At 38.3% G+C, this 10,515-nt stretch overlaps 1 protein-coding gene across 1 annotated transcript; it reads left to right on the top strand.

Moving 5' to 3' along the window:
* The first annotated feature begins 3,003 nt into the window (after positions 1–3,003).
* Positions 3,004–8,066, top strand: Hs3st5 (heparan sulfate-glucosamine 3-sulfotransferase 5). Its single transcript, XM_048354621.1, has 2 exons — positions 3,004–3,110; positions 7,133–8,066. Exons 1-2 carry the CDS (start codon positions 3,004–3,006, stop codon positions 8,064–8,066), a joined length of 1,041 nt encoding a protein of 346 aa, XP_048210578.1.
* Positions 8,067–10,515: the final 2,449 nt, after the last annotated feature.

Here is a 10,515-nt window from a genome sequence, read left to right as displayed (position 1 = left end):
TCACCAATAGACACCTTTAAGGCACCTCAGGCACAGAGAAACTGGAATGGTAGTTTATCCCACAGAGCGAAACCTTCATAGGGAAAACTGGGCATATCCTACAGAGAGTCTATAGGTGGAGTGTTCTGTGTTCTGTGCTGCCTTCTGTATTATGACCATCTTCTAGCAATGGACTAAACCTACTGACTGACTCATAAGTATTAGAAAGCTAGCAACTGGTCCTGAGCATGACTCAGTCTACCTTGCTATGTATACCAGTGGTCCTCTATGGCAAACTTGTGGGACCTGTAGAAAACATACAGTGCTACCACCCTCAGAAATTCCAGTTCAGTGAGTGTGCACTAACCTTAAACATAATTTCAGAAGAAAGTCAGAAAACAGATGCCATTTTTCCCTTTGGTGATCAGTGCCTGTAAATTATTTCTCTGATAAATGCTTGTTCCATCCAAGAACTTAGTATCTCACTCTCATTTCTTAACATTGGGGTTTAATTCCATGTTCTTTTCCTATGAGCATGTACATTCTGATTTATCTTCCTGATTGATACTGTCCCTCATGTGTTTTCCTGTTCACTGGACCAAATCCAATCTCTTCTCCTTGAAAGGCTAAGGTGTCCCAGAGTGGGTAGCCAGCTTTTTTCACTCTTATGAATCATATGTGCTGGTATCTGTATTTACTAAGTTTGCTTCTTTACTGGTCCCTATCATATACTTTTAGTTTTCTCAGTAGAACAGATTGTTGTTCCTCCATCTCCTTCTTTAACACTCCAGTTTCTACTGATCTTCCTGGAAAGGGAAGAGCAGCATAGAAAAACCCCAACATACTTCCCATTGGTAGACAGAAATGAAATCAGGTTCATACAGCCATATTGAAGAACCAAAGGGTAACAGCAAGGTGTTGGAAGAAAACTTGGAAGATATTTGCATGTAGAGGGTGAATGAAGTTGTGAGGGGGCTTCATGGTTGGACCCTGTTTCAGGTTAGCAGGTAGGAAGAAGTATAAAACAACATCAGGTACTTGCAAAACCATTTGGTGTAAACCAACTGAACAACTCATGGGGGGAAAGGGAGAGGGGGAGGGGGGAAGGGGGAACGAGGGAAGAGAAAACAAACAGTACAAGAAATATACTCAAGGCCTAACATATGAAACTGTAACCTCTCTGTACATCACTTTGACAATAAATAAGAGAAAAAAATGGAACTTAAAACAGATGATTCCACAATTTACCAAGCAACCTATTGTAAAAGGCCATTGTCATTAATTTGTTAAATATGCAATAACAAGTAGAATGGCAATATATAGAATTGGCAAAAACAAGTAATTCAGAGAGGCCTTATCAATGAATATATGATGTGAAGAGAATAATGAGCCTGTGATCCAGAGAATAATGACTGGGTATGTCCAGCCAATTACTGAGAGGCCCTCAAAGTGCCTTTCTTATTGTCTGAGTGTTGAGTTCTTGATTTCCTTTCATTTTTGTCAATCTCTGTAATAATCATACTCTCTTGGACCAAAGCATTACATGTGGTTTCTACTGTACTTACAAAATATATTATTATTATTATTATTCAAATCTTTCCATTCTGCTTTTATATCCTCGGTCTCAATGCATAACTGGCTAAAAGTAGTCAGCAGTAAACATACTACAGCCTGAAAAAAAAGAAAAAGAATACAGCATCGGGAAATAGAAGGGCTGCTGAGAAGTGAGTCCATGATTTGAAGGACTGTAACAGTTAGGCTATCAGCCTTCTGGTACATGCTCATGTCATGTGGTAAACAAACACTGGGCTGTCAGACCTGAGTGGAGATGAGATCATTGTTGTTTCTGTTCCCACTGAAGAGGTTCCAGTCTTAAAGGGTAGGGGAGACCATCCCACCAAATCTTTTTAAGAATCACCTGAGACCTATGAGAATGGTTAAAAATGTTCTTAGCAGTTTCTTGATGAATGAATAATAGATTAGTCAGTGAATCCCAACATTTTCCTCTTACACAAAACAGATATACACATAGTAAATATGGAGATTGGATTACAGGGGAAAAAAACAATTTCCTAACTACTATTCAGCTTCTTACTTCCTAGGTTATGATTTTGAGTTTCAGTAAGAAGCAAAACCATTTTATCTTGGAAGGGAGATTGGATTTAGTTTTAATAAAAAAAAAGTATGAATTGGGAGCTCGCATTTTTCCCCTAAAATTTAATAACAGCATCAGTAAAGCCCTCTACTTCTCCATTGGCATTATTTCAGGTTGAAGAGAATGTAGCTCCCAGGTAAAGCTTTTCTATAATGTAAGAACAAGCCTGATAGCAGCAAAATTCACTGTGACGTGGGGGGAGGGGTATAGTAGGAGTACACAGCCCAAGCATTTTCCAGAGTCCAAGGTTGAACGGGAACATGAAGGTTCCTCAGAGATCTTTCATGCTGGAAATCTCAGCAATGAAGCCATTACTTGTGATTTTGCTCCCTTCTTCCATCCACAGCTAAAAAAAAAAACTTTTTTAATGAAAGTAAAAGAAGTCATTGCTATGCCCAGAATGGTTATTTACTGAATAGAAATTTCAATGTTTGCCATTATTTTAAAGGAAAACTTGCTTTGCTGCTCAGCTTCAGGTTGCTTTTTCTCTGTATTCTTTGATTTACAAAAACATACATGTGAATGAACACACACACACAGACACACACACACTATAGTTAAAATGAATGCATCTTAATTTACCTTGACAATTATCTGGAAGTTCCTGTCTAGTTTATATTCTCCATCTAGATTTAGTAGTTGACCTTATAGCATAGAATGGGAAAAGAAAAAAAAAAGGTAAGTTTTGCTAAATACCTGTTACACCATGAAAATTGTGAAGGTTGCTTTAGAGGTCTGTTCTTCTTGCAGTCACTTAATCACCTGTTTTTTGCCTCTGGTTTGCTTTGTTTTGATCAGCGGATTCTACTGATGAATGTCTTGTCTCCCATCTCACAGGCTACAGCAGTCCTGAAGGTTGATGGAGGGCCATGCTATTCAAACAGCAGGCGTGGCTGAGACAGAAGCTTCTGGTCCTGGGAAGCCTTGCCGTTGGGAGTCTCCTGTATCTTGTTGCCAGAGTTGGGAGCTTGGATAGGTGGGTGATGAGACACTTGCTATGCCTTTATGACTCTGAATGTTTTGTGATGTAAACATCCTTAGCATGATGAAGCTCTCTCCATTTGTTTTTATCTCTTGAAATCCCCAAGAAACAGGCTTTTCTTCAGTATTGATTTTGATTTATTGAGACTTTAAAAGAAAGAGATTCATGCTGCTCAAGGTGTTCCATAAAGATCCATTTATATTCTGTGTACGTTGACACTTGTTTTTAGAGAAGGGATATAGCTGTATACAGTAAAAGATGTCATTTGCTCGAGCAGAGTGTGGTCTGCACACATCTGGTGTTGACCTCTAGCCATCGCAAAACACTGATGATAGGACTGTGTGTCTTCCTTTTTAAAATCTGTGAGTGGACAATTAATGTGCTCTTGGGAGCATTAAAATTATGTATGCTCCTATAAAATGCTCATCAGGTTTGCAATCCATTGCCCTGGAAAGATGGCTGCAGGCATGGATTTTTAACTATGTTAATTAGGTCTGGCTTTTCAGGAGCTGAACATAACCAGAGAAGGAGGCTGTCACAGGGACTAATTGCCCAGAAGGCAGTGGAAAATCCATGGAGAGGAAATTAAAGAGCTAAGGTCTGACTCTAAATAGGCAGACTGTTGAGAGATGCTGGAACTGCAGAAGTCTCAGCAATATCAGCTGAGTCTCCACTAAATGTTCCTGGCTGATCTATATTCAGGATGACTGGAGTGAATTTCTAGAATGGGAAGCTTCGTTCTTTGTCCTTTAACATTAATTCTTGTCCTGGGAGGACTGAACTATGCTCTTTCTGACTTCCATTCCCATTGTCCCTGAAAACAAAAACACGCTTTCATGAAAATAACTTCCTTTCTGTTTTCTTTCCAAGGTTGAAGTTAATGTGTTGACCTTATCATTTAGATTTAGAAACCGTATGGTAGGGGTCCTTGTTTTCCTGTAGTCATGTTAACTTTAACTGATACAATGAAGACTCTTCAAGATTTTTTTAACATAAAAAACCTCCCTACTGGCTACTTGCTGGAAAACTGTAACTGAGTGCTTACTACTTGAGGTCAGTACCTTAGTAGTTCCCTAAATTAACACTTAGTTACTGGTGAACAGCCTGAATTGGGACCATTGTCCTATGTCTGTGAGGGAAACTTAAGATCAATTCCTTCCCAATACTTTTACTTAGTTTCTACTTTCTGCTTTTTATTGAGTAATTGATCTAGTGATCAGTAACGTGTTCATTATTTATTTGACATTTCTTTACATTTGTAACCTGTTCTCTAGCCCCTACTGGGATGACATTTACAAGGAATTGAATTGTTTGGGGCCCGGGCTTTCTCAAAACTCATCTTGAAAACTAGGACAAATTATATCTGAAATGGTATGTGAAATATGTCATTTATACTTACTTGAGCTTATCTGTTAGGAAGTAGACTCTGATGTCTGGAGAGGAAGCTGTGGTTACTCTTAATGTAACTTCTGATCTTAGAACTTTTATGTATTTCTTGGTCCAAAATTCAGGATCAGAACTGCTCTTCAGGAAGTGAAGCGAGGGAGGGGGTGAACTTTTCTCCTCTTTACATTCTTTCTTTGTATTGGGAAGTCCAAACAGCAATTGTTCTGTGAGGTATGATCTTCCATGGTAGAAGAAAGAAAGAAAGGAAGAAAGAAAGAAAGAAAGAGAGAGAGAGAGAGAAAGAGAAAGAGAGAAAGAAAGAGAGAGAAAGAAAGAAAGAAAGAAAGAAAGAAAGAAAGAAAGAAAGAAAGAAAGAAAGAAAGAAGGAAGGAAGGAAGGAGAGAGAAAGAAAAAGAAAGGAGAGAGAGAAAGAAAGAAAGAGAGAGAGAGGAGGGGAGGGAGAAGAAGAAGGGGGAAGGGGGGAAGAGGAGAAAGAAGGAGGAGGAGGAGAAGGGGGAGGGTGGAGTAGAAGGAGGAGGTGGAGGAGAGGAGAATGAGAAAGGGGAGGAGGAAGAGGAGAAGGAGGGGGAGGAGGTCAGTCAAGATGGGTATATTTATGCCAGACTCTTTCTTCACTCGATTCTGTGAGAAAAATGGATCCTACAAAAAAATGGATTTGTGTGACCATTTCCTCTATTCTCCCAAGAACAGTACTAACATTGTTCTGGATGCTTAGGCAAAATATTTTATCAGTGGATGTCTTAGTTAATTTAAGCTTAATTTGAAACTAGAAATTAGAAGAGCTAAAAGGCCCAATCAATGTCACAAACAAAAATATCTTTCACTGGGTATAGTCTCTGACTATGTGTCGTCTTTGATTATGTAACTTTTATATTTCCCATTTAGAGCCCTAGTATATTAATCCCATTAAATACATAAAAAATGAAATCCATGTTTCTCTATTGAATGTAGTAAACCCCATGTCTTTAACTTCCAAAATGAGCATGAATTGTTTTAAAATTATTTTTCAAATACTATTTATGTTTTCCCTTAAGCATTATCCTAGAGGATGATGTATATAGAGCACAAACCAAGAGCGTTCCACAAGTTTTACAGAATAGACAGAGCATGGTTTACAGATGCAACAGCTTCTCTAGGGAAAGAGAGTGACTGCCTCATTGCTGCATAGTTGCAGACCTAGACTTCAAATGTCTGGTGTAACTAAGAAGACTGAAGATGGAGACTGGTTTCACTGGCAGTATGACTATTACTATTACATTATTACCTTACTTTCTCAAGAAGCCTAGGATGTTTTTCCGGATTAGAAAAATTAAAATTAATTTCAGTTGAGCTTTATACTGTTTAAAAATAAGCTCAATTTTCTAATCACATATTGACATGCTAAATAAACCAGTCATGCTAGGAATATATTGTGACTGTAACCACACCATTTCTCATACTGTGAGAAAAACAAAGATGTTGAATTATTACCCCAGCTACCTAATAGCAAAGTAGGAATCCTCTTTTCTGCTTCTATCCATTAAATTCTTTTTTTTTTAATGAACTCTATCCCTGACTTAAATATTGTTGCAATGAGGGTCCAAGATCTCTGGCCCCATGCAGATCTGTTGCTTTGTGGTCTCAGGTGTAGTAGGTTATATACAGCACTTGCTGACAGTAATTGGGTTTGTTCCTACATACAACAAAATGAAAATATAATCTTGACCTCTATAGAAAGAGGAGAAACAGAAGAAATATAATGCTTTTCTGGATCTCCCCAAGGTTAAGGACAGACATTCTCATAAGATCAAAAGCTCAGCTGGTGCCAAAATTGGAATTTTACAGACTGGTGATACAAATAGCCAAGGGAAGATACCTGGCCTGTTTTCAGCATATATATCAAAAGATTTTTTAAGGGCCATGTGAGTGCTACTGACCTGCAAGAAAATAGTACCACATGAAATTCAAAACAAAAGGCTTCTTCTATGCCCTTCTGCTTCTCAGCTGAAGATTATAATCTGCTTTTCAATTTTCTAAATGATCTCAACTGGTGAATTGTTAAAAAGCTATTATTTTGCCAGGTGCTGATGGCTCACTCCTGTAATCCTAGCTATTCAGGAGGCTGAGATCTGAGGATTGCAGTTGGAAACTAGCCTGGGCAGAAAAGTCCACGATTCTTATCTCCAGTACACAACTCAGAAAAAAAAAAAAAAAAAGCTGGTAGTGGCACTGTGGCTCAAGTGGTACAGCACTATCCTTGAGCAGAAGGAGGCTCAGGGAAAGCTCTCAGGCCCAGAGTTCAAGCCCCAGGACCAGAAAAAAAGGAAAAAAACTATTAGTTTGGCTGGTGTCACTTGTCTATCCTGTGTTGTGAGCATAAGTACACATCATAGTCAATTAACTACTTGGCACATAAAAATTTTTAAAAACCACTAATAAAAAAAATCCCATCAGTTGTATGTGCTCCACTGTGTACAGGGTAGTTTAAAATAAAATTTCCCAAACATGTTTATTAGGGATTGCAGCTTCCTGGGAACTTACCCTTTGTGCATTTCAAGTAAGTCTTGGGAAGCAGAACAATTAGAAGTTGGTGCAATGAGCTTCTTACAGTGTCTCTCTGTTGCTTGCAGGTTACAACCCATTTGCCCCATTGAAGGCCGATTTGGAGGAGCCCACAATCAGGCTGAATTCCCACTCCGTGCCCTACAGTTTAAGCGTGGCCTACTGCACGAGTTCCGAAAGGCCAACTCTTCCAAGGAGCAGATTCACCTCCATGACCTGGTCCAGCAGCTTCCCAAGGCCATTATCATTGGGGTGAGGAAAGGGGGCACAAGGGCCTTGCTAGAGATGCTGAACCTCCACCCAGCAGTGGTGAAAGCATCTCAAGAAATCCACTTCTTTGACAATGATGAGAATTATGCCAAGGGCATTGAGTGGTATAGGAAAAAGATGCCTTTTTCTTACCCTCAACAAATCACAATTGAAAAGAGCCCAGCATATTTTATCACAGAGGAGGTTCCGGAAAGGATTTACAAGATGAACTCATCCATCAAGTTGTTGATCATTGTCAGGGAACCAACCACAAGAGCTATTTCTGATTACACTCAGGTGCTAGAAGGGAAGGAGAGGAAGAACAAAACGTATTACAAGTTTGAGAAGCTGGCCATAGACCCTAATACATGTGAAGTGAACACAAAATATAAGGCAGTAAGAACCAGCATTTACACCAAACATCTGGAAAGGTGGCTGAAATATTTTCCAATTGAACAATTTCACATTGTCGATGGAGACCGCCTCATCACGGAACCTCTGCCAGAACTTCAGCTCGTGGAGAAGTTCCTAAATCTTCCCCCAAGGATAAGTCAATACAATTTATATTTCAATGCTACCAGAGGGTTTTACTGCTTGCGATTTAACATTATCTTTAATAAGTGCCTGGCGGGCAGCAAGGGGCGCATTCATCCAGAGGTGGACCCCTCTGTCATTACCAAATTACGCAAATTCTTTCACCCTTTTAATCAAAAATTTTACCAGATCACTGGGAGAACATTGAACTGGCCCTAAAGAAAAGAAATATATATGTCATACAACACTATGTGTTGTGCCAGGAGACACACGGTATCTCCTCTAGATTAAGATATGCACTTTCCCTAGACACACCTATCCATGTCATCTTTTCCATGTATACTTGTACAAAGGCAGTATGTGACCAAATATAAGATCAGTTCTTTTTCCTACTGAAAATTTACAAAAAAGGAAAAGAAGATAATAAATCGCTGTCTGCATAGTTGCATCTTTTATGCTATTTATAAAAATGAAGAGGTGGTGGTATTGGGGAAAAGTGACTTCAGCTATTCTCAAAGAGTTAGTCTTCCTTTGATTCAGAATTTGTCACCAGCCATTCATATAGATTTAAGCCAAAAGATGAGTGTGTGAAAATGTACCAATGGCTGTGAGGCTTCAGGAAGTAGAGCGTTCAGTTATGCATTTTGTTTTTCCTAAGGGAAAGCTGTCTCTTTAACTCAGATGATGCATTGGTGCCATGAAAGGGGGAAAAAAGTAAAAAAAAAAAATGCTATTTTCTTATTATTTAAAAGAATGTCTTCTCTCATAAAATTTGACATTGTTCCAAAGTTTCTGTGGTGATTTTGCACTATTGTTTTCTTGTAAGGACCATGGTGTCACTTGTAGCATGTCAGTCACATGTTGGAAAGTCAAGTCCTTTTACTTCCATGTTGAATGTCAACAAAGAAATGTCATGTATATAGTGTATATTGTTGTAAATACTTGTTTCACACCAAGTAATTCTATTTTGTAAACTGAATATGGCTATTTAATTTATTGTGAAAATTAAATTTATTGTGGTATTTAAAAATGGAATGGATTAAAGTTACTCTATGTGCAACTATTTTTTAAACTCATTTTGTTTTTGTGAGCCTCCTGACTATAGAAGGTGTTTATGTGCACCTGAGAGCACTTGGAGAGATTCATTTCTCCATTTGACTCCTGTATACTGACAGAAGTGTATTCACAAAAGGAATTTGTGTGTGTATGTATGTATGTATGAATGTGTATATGTATATACAGTTTTGTGACTAATACTTGCAATTACTGCTATTTCATAAAGAGATGAGGAATACACTAACAAAATCAAGGCATAGAAGCATCATAATTTCATGTGAACCTCTAATCAGTCAAACTAGCAGGAAAATAAACAAATTAATAAGATTTGGAAACATACGTGGCCTTTGTACAGATAGCTTCTGATGCTTCAAAACTGAGAACAAGTGCCCAGAACTGTCTCTTTTAGATGAAAATATATCTATCTGCTCAGAAATGATCCAATTGCATAGTATTACTATGACTAACAAAAACATATGGCTCATTTTACCACCCAGCAAAATGAATGCTAAATTGAGTGACTCACTAACATCAAATCTACTTTATTATGCTTACATAAAATTCCGGGAGAAAAATTGTGGAAAGGGGTTAATATCCACAAGCAAAAATATGGGGTTTTTCAACATCATTGTTGCTTCTCCAGGGAGAAATGTTTGAGAGGATTTTCTTGAACATCACATTGAGTGCCTGGAGTAAAATCAGCAAATTAAAGCAGATTTCCCCCTTACTGCAGGAAGTGTTTATTTTTTTTCTCTATAAGTTGTTTATTCTGCCCAGTGATTTCATGGTGAATTCTGCTAAACCAAATAGCACTTTCCCCCAGCTCCAGGGTTGGGATATATTGCTTCTCAAGCCATATCCTCGGCCATCATCATCTCTTCTGTCTCAATCAGAGGGATGCTGTGCTCTCCGCATGACACGGGCCGGACGCCAGTACATTCTGCAAGTGGATCCTCACTCACTGTGACACAGCTCTGGAGGGAAAGTCCAGTCTAAATGTCAGTCACTTCTCCCCTGGACGAGGAAGAAAGCCGCATACAGAGCCTGCTTCCTATCATCCTGTGCCTCATCTCTCAGCTAACAAAAAACTTTCAAGCACTATATTCCAGCACATGATGACTGGATTTGCCTTAATCTTAAAAGTATTCCAAGGGCACTAGATAGCTAACAGTTTTTTACCAATCACTGACAAATGATTCCCAGCTGGAACACTGGGGTTTCAAAACTTTAGCTTCTATTAATGAATTGTAAGTGTTCAGTAATTGTTTTGTATTATACATTTTTCTTTTTAACTAATTCTCTTGATTTATTGACAAATTATATATGATCATATTTCTGAGGCACAAAGTGACATGATGGCTTTGTAATACAATGTTGAGTAAATTAAGCTAATTAACATATCGATCACCTCCCACACTTAACATTTTCACAGTGAGAAAATAAGAAATTAACCTTTAGGAATACTGACATGCATAGCCCTGAACACTGAACTGTGTTCAGTATGATGTGCATGATCTAAAACAAAGAAAAGGAAAAAGCAGACATACTTTTCTTATCTAACAGAGGCTCTGTAGTGCTTATAGGTAGTGTATATCACATTAATCTAAGGTTC

The sequence above is a fragment of the Perognathus longimembris genome, chromosome 9, assembly GCF_023159225.1.
Source record: "Perognathus longimembris pacificus isolate PPM17 chromosome 9, ASM2315922v1, whole genome shotgun sequence".
NCBI classification, from domain to species: Eukaryota; Metazoa; Chordata; class Mammalia; order Rodentia; family Heteromyidae; genus Perognathus; species Perognathus longimembris.
Note: the sequence above shows the minus strand (reverse complement) of the source record. Positions and strands in the feature narration are given on the sequence as shown.

Coding starts and splice junctions, on each gene's coding strand:
- Hs3st5 (XM_048354621.1), top strand. CDS start 3,004: ATGCTATTCAAACAGCAGGCGTGGCTGAGACAGAAGCTTCTGGTCCTG. Junction 3,111..7,132: donor AGAGTTGGGAGCTTGGATAG/GTGGGTGATGAG, acceptor TGTTGCTTGCAG/GTTACAACCCATTTGCCCCA.